Source organism: Bison bison, unplaced genomic scaffold, assembly GCF_000754665.1.
Source record: "Bison bison bison isolate TAMUID 2011002044 unplaced genomic scaffold, Bison_UMD1.0 scf7180017864471, whole genome shotgun sequence".
In the NCBI taxonomy this organism is placed as follows: domain Eukaryota; kingdom Metazoa; phylum Chordata; class Mammalia; order Artiodactyla; family Bovidae; genus Bison; species Bison bison.
The window spans coordinates 41,693,436-41,706,152 of record NW_011495032.1 but is presented as its reverse complement, the minus strand read 5'-3'; the positions used below and the strand labels follow the sequence as shown (position 1 = coordinate 41,706,152).

General features: G+C 55.4%; 3 protein-coding genes across 6 annotated transcripts in view; all 3 read right to left on the bottom strand.

The window, feature by feature from the left end:
- Positions 1-4,334, bottom strand: part of GMPPA (GDP-mannose pyrophosphorylase A) — a 7,086-nt gene extending 2,752 nt beyond the window's left edge. For 2 of the 4 annotated variants that reach the window (XM_010861251.1, XM_010861254.1), the window contains exons 1-7: positions 4,050-4,334; positions 3,347-3,407; positions 3,144-3,241; positions 2,124-2,227; positions 1,675-1,861; positions 1,253-1,312; positions 61-191 (exon numbers count right to left, since the gene is read on the bottom strand). In XM_010861251.1, coding sequence (XP_010859553.1) covers positions 61-191; positions 1,253-1,312; positions 1,675-1,861; positions 2,124-2,227; positions 3,144-3,241; positions 3,347-3,386 — 620 coding nt within the window. In that variant the 5' untranslated portion in view covers positions 3,387-3,407; positions 4,050-4,334. Of the gene's footprint in view, positions 1-60; positions 192-1,252; positions 1,313-1,674; positions 1,862-2,123; positions 2,228-3,143; positions 3,242-3,346; positions 3,408-3,986 lie in introns of all 4 variants that reach the window. The other 2 variants (XM_010861252.1, XM_010861253.1) reach the window with 2 other exon arrangements.
- A 599-nt stretch (positions 4,335-4,933) lies between these two features.
- On the bottom strand, positions 4,934-7,329 carry LOC105003869 (CAVP-target protein; the record flags this gene model as incomplete). The annotated part of the gene is given in 7 exon segments (XM_010861302.1): positions 4,934-5,042; positions 5,045-5,149; positions 5,329-5,443; positions 5,445-5,473; positions 6,073-6,383; positions 7,005-7,134; positions 7,242-7,329. Coding segments are annotated over 7 exon segments (807 nt in total), but the record flags the coding sequence as incomplete, so codon positions are not given.
- Positions 7,330-9,550: 2,221 nt separating this feature from the next.
- LOC105003868 (striated muscle preferentially expressed protein kinase-like) overlaps positions 9,551-12,717 on the bottom strand; it is a 42,484-nt gene continuing 39,317 nt past the window's right edge. Inside the window, 5 exon segments of the mRNA XM_010861301.1 lie at positions 9,551-10,621; positions 10,996-11,145; positions 11,370-11,445; positions 12,280-12,503; positions 12,584-12,717. The exon segment at positions 12,584-12,717 is cut by the window's right edge and continues 4 nt beyond it. Coding sequence (XP_010859603.1) covers positions 10,429-10,621; positions 10,996-11,145; positions 11,370-11,445; positions 12,280-12,503; positions 12,584-12,717 — 777 coding nt within the window. The 3' untranslated portion in view covers positions 9,551-10,428.

Sequence of the window (12,717 nt, the reverse complement as noted above, 5' to 3'; positions counted from 1 at the left end):
GGGGGGGGTGGTCTGTGACCAGGGGCACTTGGGGTCACAGGGTCATGGGGCCTGCCTCACAGTTGCCCATCCTGCTGATTTCGCTGGAAGACATCCCGGAGGGGTTTCAGGGCTTCTGGGGAAAAGAGGTAGATGCCGCAGTTGATGATGTCACTGACGAACGTGCTGGGCTTCTCCACATAGTGCAGGACCTGAGGACAGAGTAGGCTGGGGCTAGGGGAGGAGAGGCCACTGCCACCACCTCTAAGACCCCCTGAGCTCCAGGTCCTCCCTGCTGCCAGAGTGGTCTTCCTGCAACGCAGACTGCCCCCGGCTGCTGGCCTTCACCTTCAAGGTAAGTCTGAACTACATGCCTTTCTCCTCCCCACTTCCCAGTGTTCCCGGAACACAACTCCATGCTATCGCATACCTGCTCTGGGAATGCCCGTTCCCATCTCTTCATCTGAAAAACTAGGCTTTCAAAACCCAGTGTGAGTCCACTCTGCCCCAGAGCTGGCTTCTCAGATCCGGGCACCCCTGACCTCTGGCCACACCTCACTTAGCACTAGTATCATTTGTGATGGCTGGGTTTCCCACTAGTCTGAGATCCTTAGAAACAGGGATTGTCCTTCAGCTCTACTCTTCTTACACCTAGCTAGTGCCTAGCTCAAAACTTCAAAATAAAATTTATGCATGCACATGTGTGTATACACGTATTTTTAATACTAAAGCTGGAACAAATAAAAGGGGTATGTGAAAGTCAGGCTCAGGGAGCTTCACAAACAATGACAGAGACTCTCCGCCTTGCTGATTGTGCTCTGACTTCTGTAATTCTGGAGACGCTACGTGGCTTCCTGCCTCCGGGCCCTTGCACATGCCGGTCCCTCTACATGCAATGCATTCCCGTCTCCTTCATCTAAACAGATCTTCTCCATGTAGCCCTCCCCTCCCCCAGCCAGGCAAGGCTGGGTTGGGCCTCTTTTTGTGCTCTCATAGCACCCCAATCATTTATCTGTGACGCCTTCACTCTCGCAATCTCTCTAGAAGGGGTACAAGATGAACGACCGAGGACATACCCCACCTGTTTGACAAGAGTGGGGCCCACCCCAGAGTGGTGCAGCATTTCCAGAGGGGGAGTGGTTGGAGAATGATGACACACACAGGCCCTTCACCCCCTCCTCCCACGCCTGTCTCCTATCTCATGCCTCATTCACTCATCACCATGTTCTCATTCCCAGAGCAAGCACCCAGCCAGCCCCCTCTCTGCTCTCACCTCATGCGTCTGTGGATTCTCCACAATGCAGCCATAGTTGAGGGACTGTGTCCTGTTAGCCTGAAAGACACACACAGACAGTGACCTGCTAGCTCCAGAGCAGCAGGGTCTATTTCCTCTGTCTTTCTTTCCCTCTCCTATAGCACCTGGCACGCATCTCCACGGCAGACAGGGCTTCTGTCTGCAGCAAGGGTGAGAACTGATAGCTGCCGCCACCCCCTCACCCGCTCCCTGCGGCTGAGCAGCCAAAGGGCTTGGGATCTCCACCGCCATCTCCACTGCTCCTGGGGTTTCTAGCACAACTCCATCCTGACGCCCGTTCCCAGTCCAACCCCCTGGGCTGCCTCCCCGACCCCTGCATTCCAGAAACATTTCTGGATCACACCCCCTTGGCACCTTCCAGCCCCCCGGGGCCCTCTCACCGTGGTGCCAAGGAGCAAGAAAGGGTGTGGCTGGTGTCTGTGGACATCCAACATCGCGCTCAAGGGGAAGTCGGAGCAGACGTCAGCGTTGAGCACGAAGAAGGCTTCAGGGCTTCCAGCCAGGATCTGGTCCCGGAAATGGTAGAGACCACCCCCTGTGCCCAGGGGGGCAAATTCCTGCAGGTACCTGTCCCCAGGGACCCCAGGGCCAGCTCAGTGAGATCAGAAGAGACAGATATGAGGAGCCTGGGTAACTGACTCCTCCTGCTCCCAGAGGTACACCTGCCTGCGGTCCACAGAGAAACTCAATAAACTCAGGGATTCACAGATGCCCCAATAAGAATCCTCCTAGTGTGTGAGGTAAAGTCCAGTGGATGGACCCCACTCCCAAGAACCAGAAGTTTAGGGCACTGCCCCCCAACCCCCACACCACCCATGGGCACAAACACCTGATGGGAAGGTTGAACTCCTGCTGGGCAGCTTCCAGGAACCGGGTAAGGGGCTCATCAGGCTGATAGAAGCCAATAAGCAGAATCTCCTGCATCCCAGGGACCTAGGCATAAAGGAAGAGGTTGGAAGAAAAAAATATCTGATAGGAAAGAATGAAAATGGGGAGAAATCCCGGGTGCTGGCTGCGAAGTCTGGAGACCACAGTTTCCTTCTCAGCTGTGAGCCCCTGGGCACTCACTTTACCACTCTGGCCTGTTTCCTCCTCTGGACAATGAGGAAGTTTGGAGAAAGTCTCAGTCCCTGATGTTTTCATCTTTTATTATTCTATTATCCCCTGACCTCTCACATCTGAACTGGGGCTCACCCTAGGGAAGATTTTGCCTACCAAGCTGTGTTAAAGAATAACCCATTCACTCCCCGCACCCCATATTTATTATCTGTCAATCTGAGCTTGAGATGAGGATATAATTTATCAAGCACCTATACCATACTAGGCACTTTACAAACACGATTGCAAGCTTTGCCATCTCACAAAGCAGGTCTAATCATCTCCGTTTTTACAAATAAGGAAACTAAGGCTCAGAAAGACTAGGAAATTTGCTCATGTTCTTACAGCAAGTAGAAACTAGATTCAAATAAAACCCTGCCTGCTTCAATACCAAAAGCAATAAAGAAATTAGCTCCTCAGTGAGCAAAGGTATGAGTTCTGTGCTTTGCTATCATTAAGGTTCCCCCAGCTACAGCGTTAAATTGTCTCTAAGATTTTTGCCTGATCTCACATTTCATGCTTTAACAATAGGAGCAGAATCTGAGCACGAGGCCAGATGAGAGACTAGGTTAGGGGAAGACAGGAGGGCATCCGTACAGAACAACTCCAGGGGGCAACATTCACATTTTCATTTGTAAATGGTGGTCCCTGAAGTTATGCCTTGTGGGAAAGTCATGGTTGGAAAAGGGGGAAATATGGATGAAGGAGATGAGCAGGAAGTGAAGTGGGAGAGGAGAGCCTATGGGGTTACCTGGGCACAAGCCTCAATATGGTGCTGGATCATAGGCACCCCCGCCACAGGAAACAGGGGTTTGGGCACCTCAAATGACAAAGGCCTGAAGCGAGTCCCTGGGAGAGGAGAAAGAAGCACATTTCAGCTTCCTGCCTCCTTCTGCACCCACCCAGTCAACCACTTCAGCCCAACCTCCTCCCCTCATTCCCCTGGCTCCTCACCCTTTTGAGGGCCTCCAATCAGGATCACAGCTTTGAGCATGATGGCGATTGCTACCTAAACCTCAAATCCCAACAGAGAAGTTAGGCTCAGATCTCACACCTCAACCCAGGAACCTGATTCATATCCTAACTAGGCCCCAAACCCCAAATAGTAACACTTAGCCCTCTCCAAGGATGTAAATCCAAAGTTCAATATGCACCTGCCCGGGACACAACACCTCATATATTTCACACAACTCAAATCCCAGCCCAGACTCCAGCTGGCCTTCAAACCCCACAATGAATCCACCCAAATTCTGAAATTCACACCCCACAATTTGGCCCCTAACAGTCTTCTCTCTGGCCTCAGATTCAGCAAACTCAGAAACTCAGCAAGATACACCCTTCTCAGATCTCAAACCTCAAGAAACCTAAACTCCAAACCCATCAATTCCCAATTGTTGCATCCTGACTAGATCTTAAGCCCTGTACCCCAACAGTGAACCCTGAATATTGAACCTCATACCCTGAGTCCCAAATATCTAACTACAATCCTAAGAATGCCTCCCAAGTACTGAACTAACACTGATGCGTATATAATGCATCCCAAATTCAATTTAAAATAAACCTATATAGGCTGAACCTGAATCCTAAAACTAACCTCTAGGTGATGAACCCCGAATCAAAAGACAGATTCCTTTAGCGTCCCAAACACCGAACCTACCAAGCCCTGAGCACCGATACTGACGACAAGTACTGAATCTCTGGATTCGGAGAACTGATTGTTGACCCTCTGAACCCCACAACTGACTAATAAATCCTAGCCTCGCGCAGCCAGAGATTGTGGTACCAACACAAGAGCGTTAGGGCGGAGAGTCAGTCGAGACCTCCGAGCCGCTCTCGGTCTACCGTCCTCTGCCCGCTAATCCTTTCGGCACCCCTCCATCAGCTCCCTTTACCACTAGTCCCCTTTCGCTAGATCTGTCGCCCGCTACTGCTCACTCCTTCCGCGCACGTGTCTTCTCGCAACTCGCGAGAACTCCTTCGCAGAGTCTGCCGGGAATTGTAGTTCTTAACTATCCTCTTGCTTTCTACCAAGAGCCAGGAGGTGAGATTTATGGGAGAGCACGGGGGCCTGGCCAAGGAATCTAGTGGGCCGGATCCAAATTAGAAGAATGGAGTCTGAGAAACTGAGATTGGAATTTAAGATTAGGCCCTGAGCTGTCTGGGAAAAGGCCCAGGGGTATCAGCCAAAGCAGAGAGCCAGGTCCCAGGGAAGAGCGAGGCTAGAGACCTGAGGGAGTGTGGCCAGTCTTGAGATGGACGGGGCCAGAGTGCAAATCCCCCAGGAGAAGGTGGGGCTTGAGCTATGCAAACGAAGAGAAGGCAAGTGATAGACTTGGTAGTGCAGGAACTTTTTGACCGTGAGAGAAGTCATATCTCAGATTCCCTGTCTGCAAAATGAACCACTGGACTAGGCACCTTCCAAACATTCTGATCCCAACTTTCTGTGACCTTGGCGTGTTGATCTAGAATAAGCGTGGGTGCAAGTGCAGGGGAAATGGCGTCTCAAAAGAACAGAATAGACGCCGAGGGTCAGAGAGCAGCTTTATTAAGCAAGATGAAGGAGGGTGGTCTGACCCACCCACCCGGGGCTCCGGCCAGGGCGACGGGTCTGAGGGTTCCTTTCAGGCCACATCCACGCGAGCGATGGATGGTCCATGCCCAGGCTGTTCTCCACTTACACCTCGTACTTGCCGCTGTCCTCCGGCATGGCCTGGCGGATAGTCAGCCTCGCGGTGGTACTGCCGATCTCAAAGAACACTCTAGATGGGAAGAAGGGGAGGGCAGGGCCTGGGGTCAGTTTACGCGGGTTCCGCCCGGGGTACTGAACTCCATTCTTCGCCTCCCAGTTCCCCGCCCCCGTCCCACTCCCGCCAATTTCTGGACCCCCGCCCCGCCCAAGCTCCCGCTCCAGGTGCTGTCCTTGCGCAAGTCCTCGCCCTCACCTGTAGTCTTCTTCTCTTCCCCGTTCTTGGCCCAGGCCACGTCGGGCGCAGGCTTACCCAGGATCTCGGCAATCAGCGTTACCTTGGCGCCTTTGCGCGCCTTAGTGTTTATCCGATCCCTTCTGAATCTTCGCTGGAACTAGAGGAAGGGAGAGGGACTGCCACCCAGTAAAAGGACCTAGAGATGAGGCAGGCAGGGCATCACCTCCCCAGCTAATACCCATCTCTAAATACTAGATGGATTTAAGCTCGCTGTGTGATGGTGGGCAGGTCTTTAACCTCGCTGGGGCATCATCTCCTCAACTGTCAAGCGGGACTAATCCCGCCCTTGGCAGAGGTTAATGAAGAAGGATCAATAGAGATTCTAGGGCTGAAAATCTGGAAATGTTCGCACATCTAGCGATGCCTCGGAAATTGCCCTGGGCTGAGAGCCAGAAGACCAGGGCTCTAACCCTGCCTCTGCTTCTGGCTCGCAGTGACCTTGGGGCCCTGGAATAGCGTGACTGAAGCCCTTAGCGGACTTCATAGGCTGGATGGGATGGAATTCTGTGGGTAGGAAAGGAGTACGCGCACGGCCGGCGCTGCGCCCTGGTCTGCGGCTCAGGCTGTGCGGGGGCTGGGCCACATCCCCAGGCGGACTCGGGGAGGCCCAGCGGTAAGCGCAGCAAGACCAGGCTGTGGGCGCCCGCCAACTGGTGCTACTCCGCGCGGTGACGCTGCCCCCAGGGCGCGTAGTACCTTCCACAAGGATACGCGCCGAGTCGGAGCACTGGCCGAAGGGGTTGGTTACGTTGACGCTGTACTGGCTCAGATCTGCCATCTCGCCATCGTGCACCACCAGTGCCACTACGTCAGGGTCCTTGAAGACATAACGACACTTGGGCCCGTCGCCCAGCTCCTTGTGGTCCTTGCCGCAGCGGATGAATAGGTCCGGGAAAGCCGAAACGCGGCAAGTCAGCTTCGCCGCGCCGCCCTCCATCAGCAGCACCACGTCCTTCAGCGGCTCCAACACTCTCGGTGGCCCCTTCTCGCGCAGCTCCTTCCAGGACCTACCCGCACGGTCCAAGTCAGGCCCCAAGCTCTCATGACACGGCCCGGGCCCACCTGCAGCCCTGTCCATCCGTACAGCATCCCTTGCTCCCCATCCACCACCCAGCCCACTAGACCCTTAAACGTGTGGGGTGGGTAGGGAAGGCAGCCGCTCCTGAATTGTTAGTAAAATTGTCTTCTCTGGCAGCCACCCCTCCACCCCTCAGAAACCGCTCTACTCTAAGTCCAGTGACCCTACAGGTACATGACACTGTGCTCAGTCAGTATCAGTTCAGTCACTCAGTCGTGTCCGACTCTTTGCGGCCCGATGGAGTGCAGCACCGCCAGGCTTCCCTGTCCATCACCAACTCCTGGAGCTTACTCAAACTCGTGTCCATCGAGTTGGTGATGCCATCCAACCATCCATCCATTCTCCTCCCGCCTTCAATCTTTCCCAGCATCAGGGTCTTTTCCAATGAGTCAGGTCTTCGCATCAGGTGGCCAAAGTATTGGGGTTTCAGCTTCAGCATCAGTCTCCCCAACCCCCCAAATACAGTCTACCCCCATCCCCCAAATGCAGTCGTGAGCGTTCTGCAGCTCCAGCTCCCTTCCTCCAGCAGTTCTCCAGAGCTCCCCCTTACCTGTGGTCCTGGTAAGAGGCCTGGATGCGAATGGCTGCTTTCTGAACCTGGGGGTCATTGATATCCAGCATACATCCAGGGGGAGGGGCCGCAGCGGAGCAGAACACAGCTGCTGGTTTTCTGGCAGGAGCTGGGGAGCAGGAAACAAAGAGGTCTAGGCTGACACAGAGATTCCGAATTTCAGCCTTTTCCCTGTAGGTTCAGAACATCCCCCTATGTGAGAGTGTCTAGGCTGACCTGAAGATCTAGACTCGCTGTGAGGGCTCAGCTTCACCCTGCTGGGTGGCAGGCGGCATGGCCTTCCAAACGGCAGGGCCAGGGCACGGGTAGTTGTTCAGCCCCAGGCCCAGGTTTTATACATGGCTCCCCTCCTTGCCTTCTTTGGCGTGGCTGCCCCAAGCCCCCGGGGACCCGGCCTCCATTCCCTGACCCACACAGTCTCCTTATTTAGCCTGAGGATGCCTGGGATGCTAGCTCAGCCACTGGGGCAGCCCTCAGGGGAAACCTGGGCGGCTCTGGGGTGCACCACACGTCAGCACCCAGAGAGCTGGGCAGCTGGGCATGGCCCCATCCCCTTCCCAGAGCAGGGGCTATCCATCTCACTTCCAGGAGAACTAGGCACAGCTTCAGGTCGACAGGAGACTCAGCTCCCTGCTGGGGAAGTTTACACTCAGGTCAGTCCCTGGAGAGAGAGACAACATGTGGGTCCTGGACACAGTCAGTTAAGGGGTGTGAGTGTTTGTTGGAGGTGCCCTTGAATAAAGCCAGAGTGGCGATGGGCTTCACTGTCCAGCTAGCCAATTATGAGAGGCCCACGTGGCAGTCAGGACCAATCTGGAAACACCTTACTCCCCCCAACCCCAGGAGTCTAGGGTTGTCATTTCCACGCTGTGCCTCCTGGTGGTAAACAGATAAACCTAGAAGGGACCTTAAGGATTTTTGAGAACAGCCACCCCTCCTGCTGCCCCATTCCCACACTCCCCTCCACGGGACATCGTAGGGTCTGGCTGCGCTACACTGTCCCTGGAGATTGGCACTGACTCTGACCCTCTAGGTCTGCCCAAGCTCCCTCCCTGGGCATAAGCTGGTGTATAGGGGCATCAGACCACCGGGGGTGAGGGGGCTAACTCCTCTAAGATTTGCCTGGAGTCCAGTCCACCCAGGCCAGGGCACTAGATAAGCCTTGCTTCCCTTCACTGTAACTGCCTGCCCAGGTGTGGAGCGCTGTCAGCTTTTGATCAGAGCAGTTTTGACACGGCTCTGTTGACATAAATTACCTTTGCTCCTCCGGGTTTGGAACAAGCAGTTCACATGCCATTTCCAATGGAGATGAGAGGGAAGCTCAAGATCAGAGGGGGGAAGGGAGAAGAATTTTACCATTTATCAAGATATGAGTTCAGGCACCTCATTTTTATATGAAAACACTTGCAGTGTGTAGGGGATTAGAGACTCTCACAGGCAAACTGTATATCTTCATTGCTAAAATGGCAGGTGGTAAAGGTGGCTCTCTGGCCCCTTCCAGCTGGCCCTAATATTCTGTTATTTTATGATGATGGGGTTTGGCTCTTCCCTTGTGTCCTGAGAAGCCAGAGAGGCTGGGCTGGGCAAAAGGTGGTTTGGACTACAGCCAAGGGAGCCTCAAACTTGATCAGCAACACACCAGCACCAGCTCAATGTGCTCACGGTGAAAGGCTTTATTCCTTTTACATGGCCAAGAACAGAGTTTTCAGTCTGGGGAGGGACAGTGGGGCACAGTCCCTCTGGACACAAGAACTGGCTCCCCCTCCATCCACCTCAGGGCAGGGCAGCCCAGTTACAGGACCCAGTGATCCTTCTGTGGCACTGCAGGAGGGCAGCTGGAGTCAAGGTACCTTAGCACCCAGTGGATCCCTGGCTTGCCGTGGGAATAAGAAGGGCCAGACTTAGTGTCCCTGGGCCCCAAGAAAATCCTTATCTATGGCCCCATCGCAGCAGGCGCACTGACGGCACTCACAGCTGATTGGTGTGAGTGTGCTGATTGGTGCTCTGACACAGAGCGTGGGCGCATGAGCCTGCCCTGCTTTCCTCTACAGCTCTTTCACCATCTGCTCTCACCAATCATCATGATGAAACCCCCTCTGCTCCAGGGGTCAGGACAGAGCTGCCCTGTCCCCTGAACAGAGTGAAGAAGGCTGAGCCAGGATGGGGGTGTGGGCTGGTCCCTTCCAGAGCCCAGCATCCTCCCATTGCGATGATGGAACATGTGAGAAGAAGTCGGGGCCACCCGTATAGTTAGAGGCTGGGAGTGGGGATTCAGTGGTCCTGCCAGGATTTCAGAAACTTTAGAGGGAGAAACACACCCACATCTTTCCTTTCTCAAGGAATAAGGGACAGGTGAGGGGCCAGGAGGGTCAGAGGGCAGGGGAGGAAGGTCCTAAGGTGCTAGGTGGTATACCTCGGTTCTCACTGGTCCAGAAAAGGCTGGAATGCCCCGTCCCAGTACCCTGGCATTGTGTACGTGCTGTACCCCCCAGTCATCCCTCCCCATAGACCACACACATAGGTCCTGCTGCTTGCTGTTTTTATTTTCCTTGTGACAGATAGACAGACAGCTGCACAGACAGCTGGATGGCTGGGGGTGGGGTGGGGATGGTCAGGACAACATAGGCAAGAGGGATTGGATGGCAGGGAGACTTCATAAAAGTCAATAAATAAATAAATATGAATGAGAAGGAGGGTGAAGGCCACAGAGAGGCGGTGGGGACATCCTCGGGCCAGTGCAGAGGGCCCAGCGCTGCGTTCACCGGGATAGGAGGAAAGCGCTGCTGGCTTGAGACCCCGCCTCCAGCCTTCAGCCCTCCACGCTTCTCCTTCTGGGGAGGCTGGCAGCTGGCCGCGCGCCCCGACCTGAGTCCTCTCTCCTCTCCCTCTCCCACCTCGCTGCCCTCTCTCACCTACTGCCTCTGGCTCTCTGGCACTGTCTCCACGTCCTGTCCCTGCTTCAGTGACACTCCCAGCCCCTGGCCTGTAGACACCCCGGGCTTCCCCCATTTCCTCCTCTCCATTCATTCACACCCTCTTGGGTTGGTTCTCCCCCAGATGCTCAGTCTCCCTCCCCCGGAACCTCCATAGAGTCTCCCCCTCCCTATGCCTCGGCTTCTTTTCCTCACTTGCCCATTCCCTCCTTGTCCCTCTTGACCTGATCCTGACCCCACCCAGCCTGGCCCATGGGTCTCCGGCTCTGACTCCAGCTGGGTGGCATTGGCCGAAGCCCAGGGTCTCTGTCCCCACAGGTCCATGAGGTAATAGCCCGGCCGGATGTTGGTGCTGGTGGTGTCCGAAGCCCCCCTGGGCCCACCCGGCTCCACGGGGGCCCTGGAATGTCCCGGGGCGTCAGCGGGAACCCCAAGTCGAAGCCCGCAAGGCCGGGCTGTGGTCCGAGGCGCTAGGGGCTGCCTGGGTAAGAGCGGAGCAGCACCTTGTGGCGGGTGGCGGCCTCGGCCCTGCGGCGCCGCTGCTCGCCCAGGAACTCCTTGAGCCGGTTGGTGGTGAAGGTGAGTGTCTGGCGGCGCAGTTTCATCAGGTAGGCATCCTGCAGCCACGGGTGAGCCAGGCAGTCCTGCACGGAGGGCCGGCTCCTGCCAGGCCAAGCCAGGGACAGTGAGGCTGGAGGCATGGCTCCCAGAGGAGGACAGACTCCACCCTCCCAGAGACAGGACTCCCAATCCTGGATTCATCCCTAGGGAATGGGCCTGGACATCTCTGGGACTCAGTTTCCCAGTCTCTGAAATGGGGACAATGATTCTGCCTGTGTCATAGGGCTGTTACGGGCTTTAAATGGTGGCAGAACAGCCACTTAGGAGAAGTAGGAGTAGTAACCGTAGTAATAGCAGCAGCAGTGTATTATTGGTGTGGGGTAGGAGTTGGGGGGCTTAGGTGTGGGCTGGGCCAGGGCAGTGTGAGGCTGGGAGAAGGTCATGCTGGGAGGCTGGCAGGTGTGAGACCCACTCACCAGGGATGTACTGAGAGGACCTTTCGCAAGAAGAGGGTGGCACTCTGGGATGTGTTGGGATACAGCTGGAAGGCATCAAAGCGGCCCCCCACAATGCGAGCCTCTGTTTCCTGGGGGTCTGGCTCATAGAATGGGGAGCGTCCACTGAGCCTGCAGAGGAGACAGTTCAGTTAAGAGATGCAGACTGAGGGTCAACTCACAGGTCCAGGGGGACAGTAGTGTGGGGATTTCTAGGGGCACAGCACTCGGGGACAAGGATACCTGGATATTTGTGTGTGTACATGCATGTGTGTATGTGTGCATGACTAGTGCACATGCATGTGTGGGTGGGGACGTGGGGGTGCAGGCAGAGGGTGGGGCCTGGGGGCACTCACATGATGTAAGTGAGCACACCCGCTCCCCAGATGTCCGTGGCAGAGCCGATGGGGTCTCCCTTTACCATCTCAGGAGCTGACAGGAGACAAGAGCCCATGGTGAGCCAGCTTCCGGGTGGCAAGGGAGCAGAGAGAGGCAGAATACGCCACTGGGGGCTTGGGAAGCAGGACGGTGCCCAGGTCACCAGACAATGGGTACAAGCAGAGCAGCAGGCCCCGGATACTGGTGGGCTGCATGGCCCCCAGGCGAGACTTGGGGCACCTGAGGAATCATCCCAGGCACTGAATGTGTATGTGTGGGGGTCCCCAGAACTACAGAGGAGCTAAGAAGCAGATGATCACAAGCTGTCTCAGATCAGCTCCAAAGGTAGGCGCTCATTCACGAAGAGTATGGCCAACACCGAGATTAAGAGCCTCTGAAATCAGCTGGGCTGGCTCTAATCCCAGCCTGCCCCTTCTAGTGACAGGACCCTGAGCACTGTACTAAACCCATCTGGCTTTCCATTTCCTCCTCTGTAAAGTGTGGCTTGCACAGTTATTCTAGGGAATGGAGATAATGAACAGAGTATTTAGCAGGTAGCTAAATGGTAGCTAGTTTCCCTTATTTATATAAATTAATAATCAATTCTCCTGTGTTTATCACATCCTGGGTCTACCATGTACACTGATACTGAACAAACACCTCCCTGCACCTCTGTTTCCTCATCTGTAAAATAGAGGTAATATTATGCCAATCTCCAGGGCTACTGTGAAGAAAAATTGAAAAAAATCCACGGAAAGGACTTAATTCGCGGCTCACATACAGTAAGCACTCAATAAATGCCACGTGTGTGGGTGAAGTGGGGTAAGCCCTGGCTGCTGCCCCTTTGCGAGTACCCCATTCCCCCCTTAGATAGCATGGTGCCCTCACCCATGAACTCCAGTGTGCCCGTGCGGTGACCCAGGGGCCGCAGAGCCTGGGGGTTGTAGGGCTGGGCACTGCCAAAGTCCACGATCTTGAGGGCGTTGTCAGGGGCCAGCAGCAGGTTGTCTGGCTTGATGTCCAGGTGCAGCACGTGGCGGCCATGGAGGTAATCCAGGCCTTGTAGCAGCTGCACCACATAGGTGGCCACATCATCCTCTGAATACCGGAATCTGGAGGGATGGGGGTATCAGGGGACAGCCGAGCCCAGCTCCCCCACCCCAGCTCCCTGCCCGCCCAGATGCCCAGCCACCTGTCGCTGAGCCCACAGAGAAGCTCCCGGTTGCCGCAGCTCTCGGCGATGAGCACGAGGTAGCGCGGGGTGATGTAGGCTTCGTGCAGGGCCATGAGCCGCTCGTGGTGCAGGGTCCTCAGCACCTCGTACTC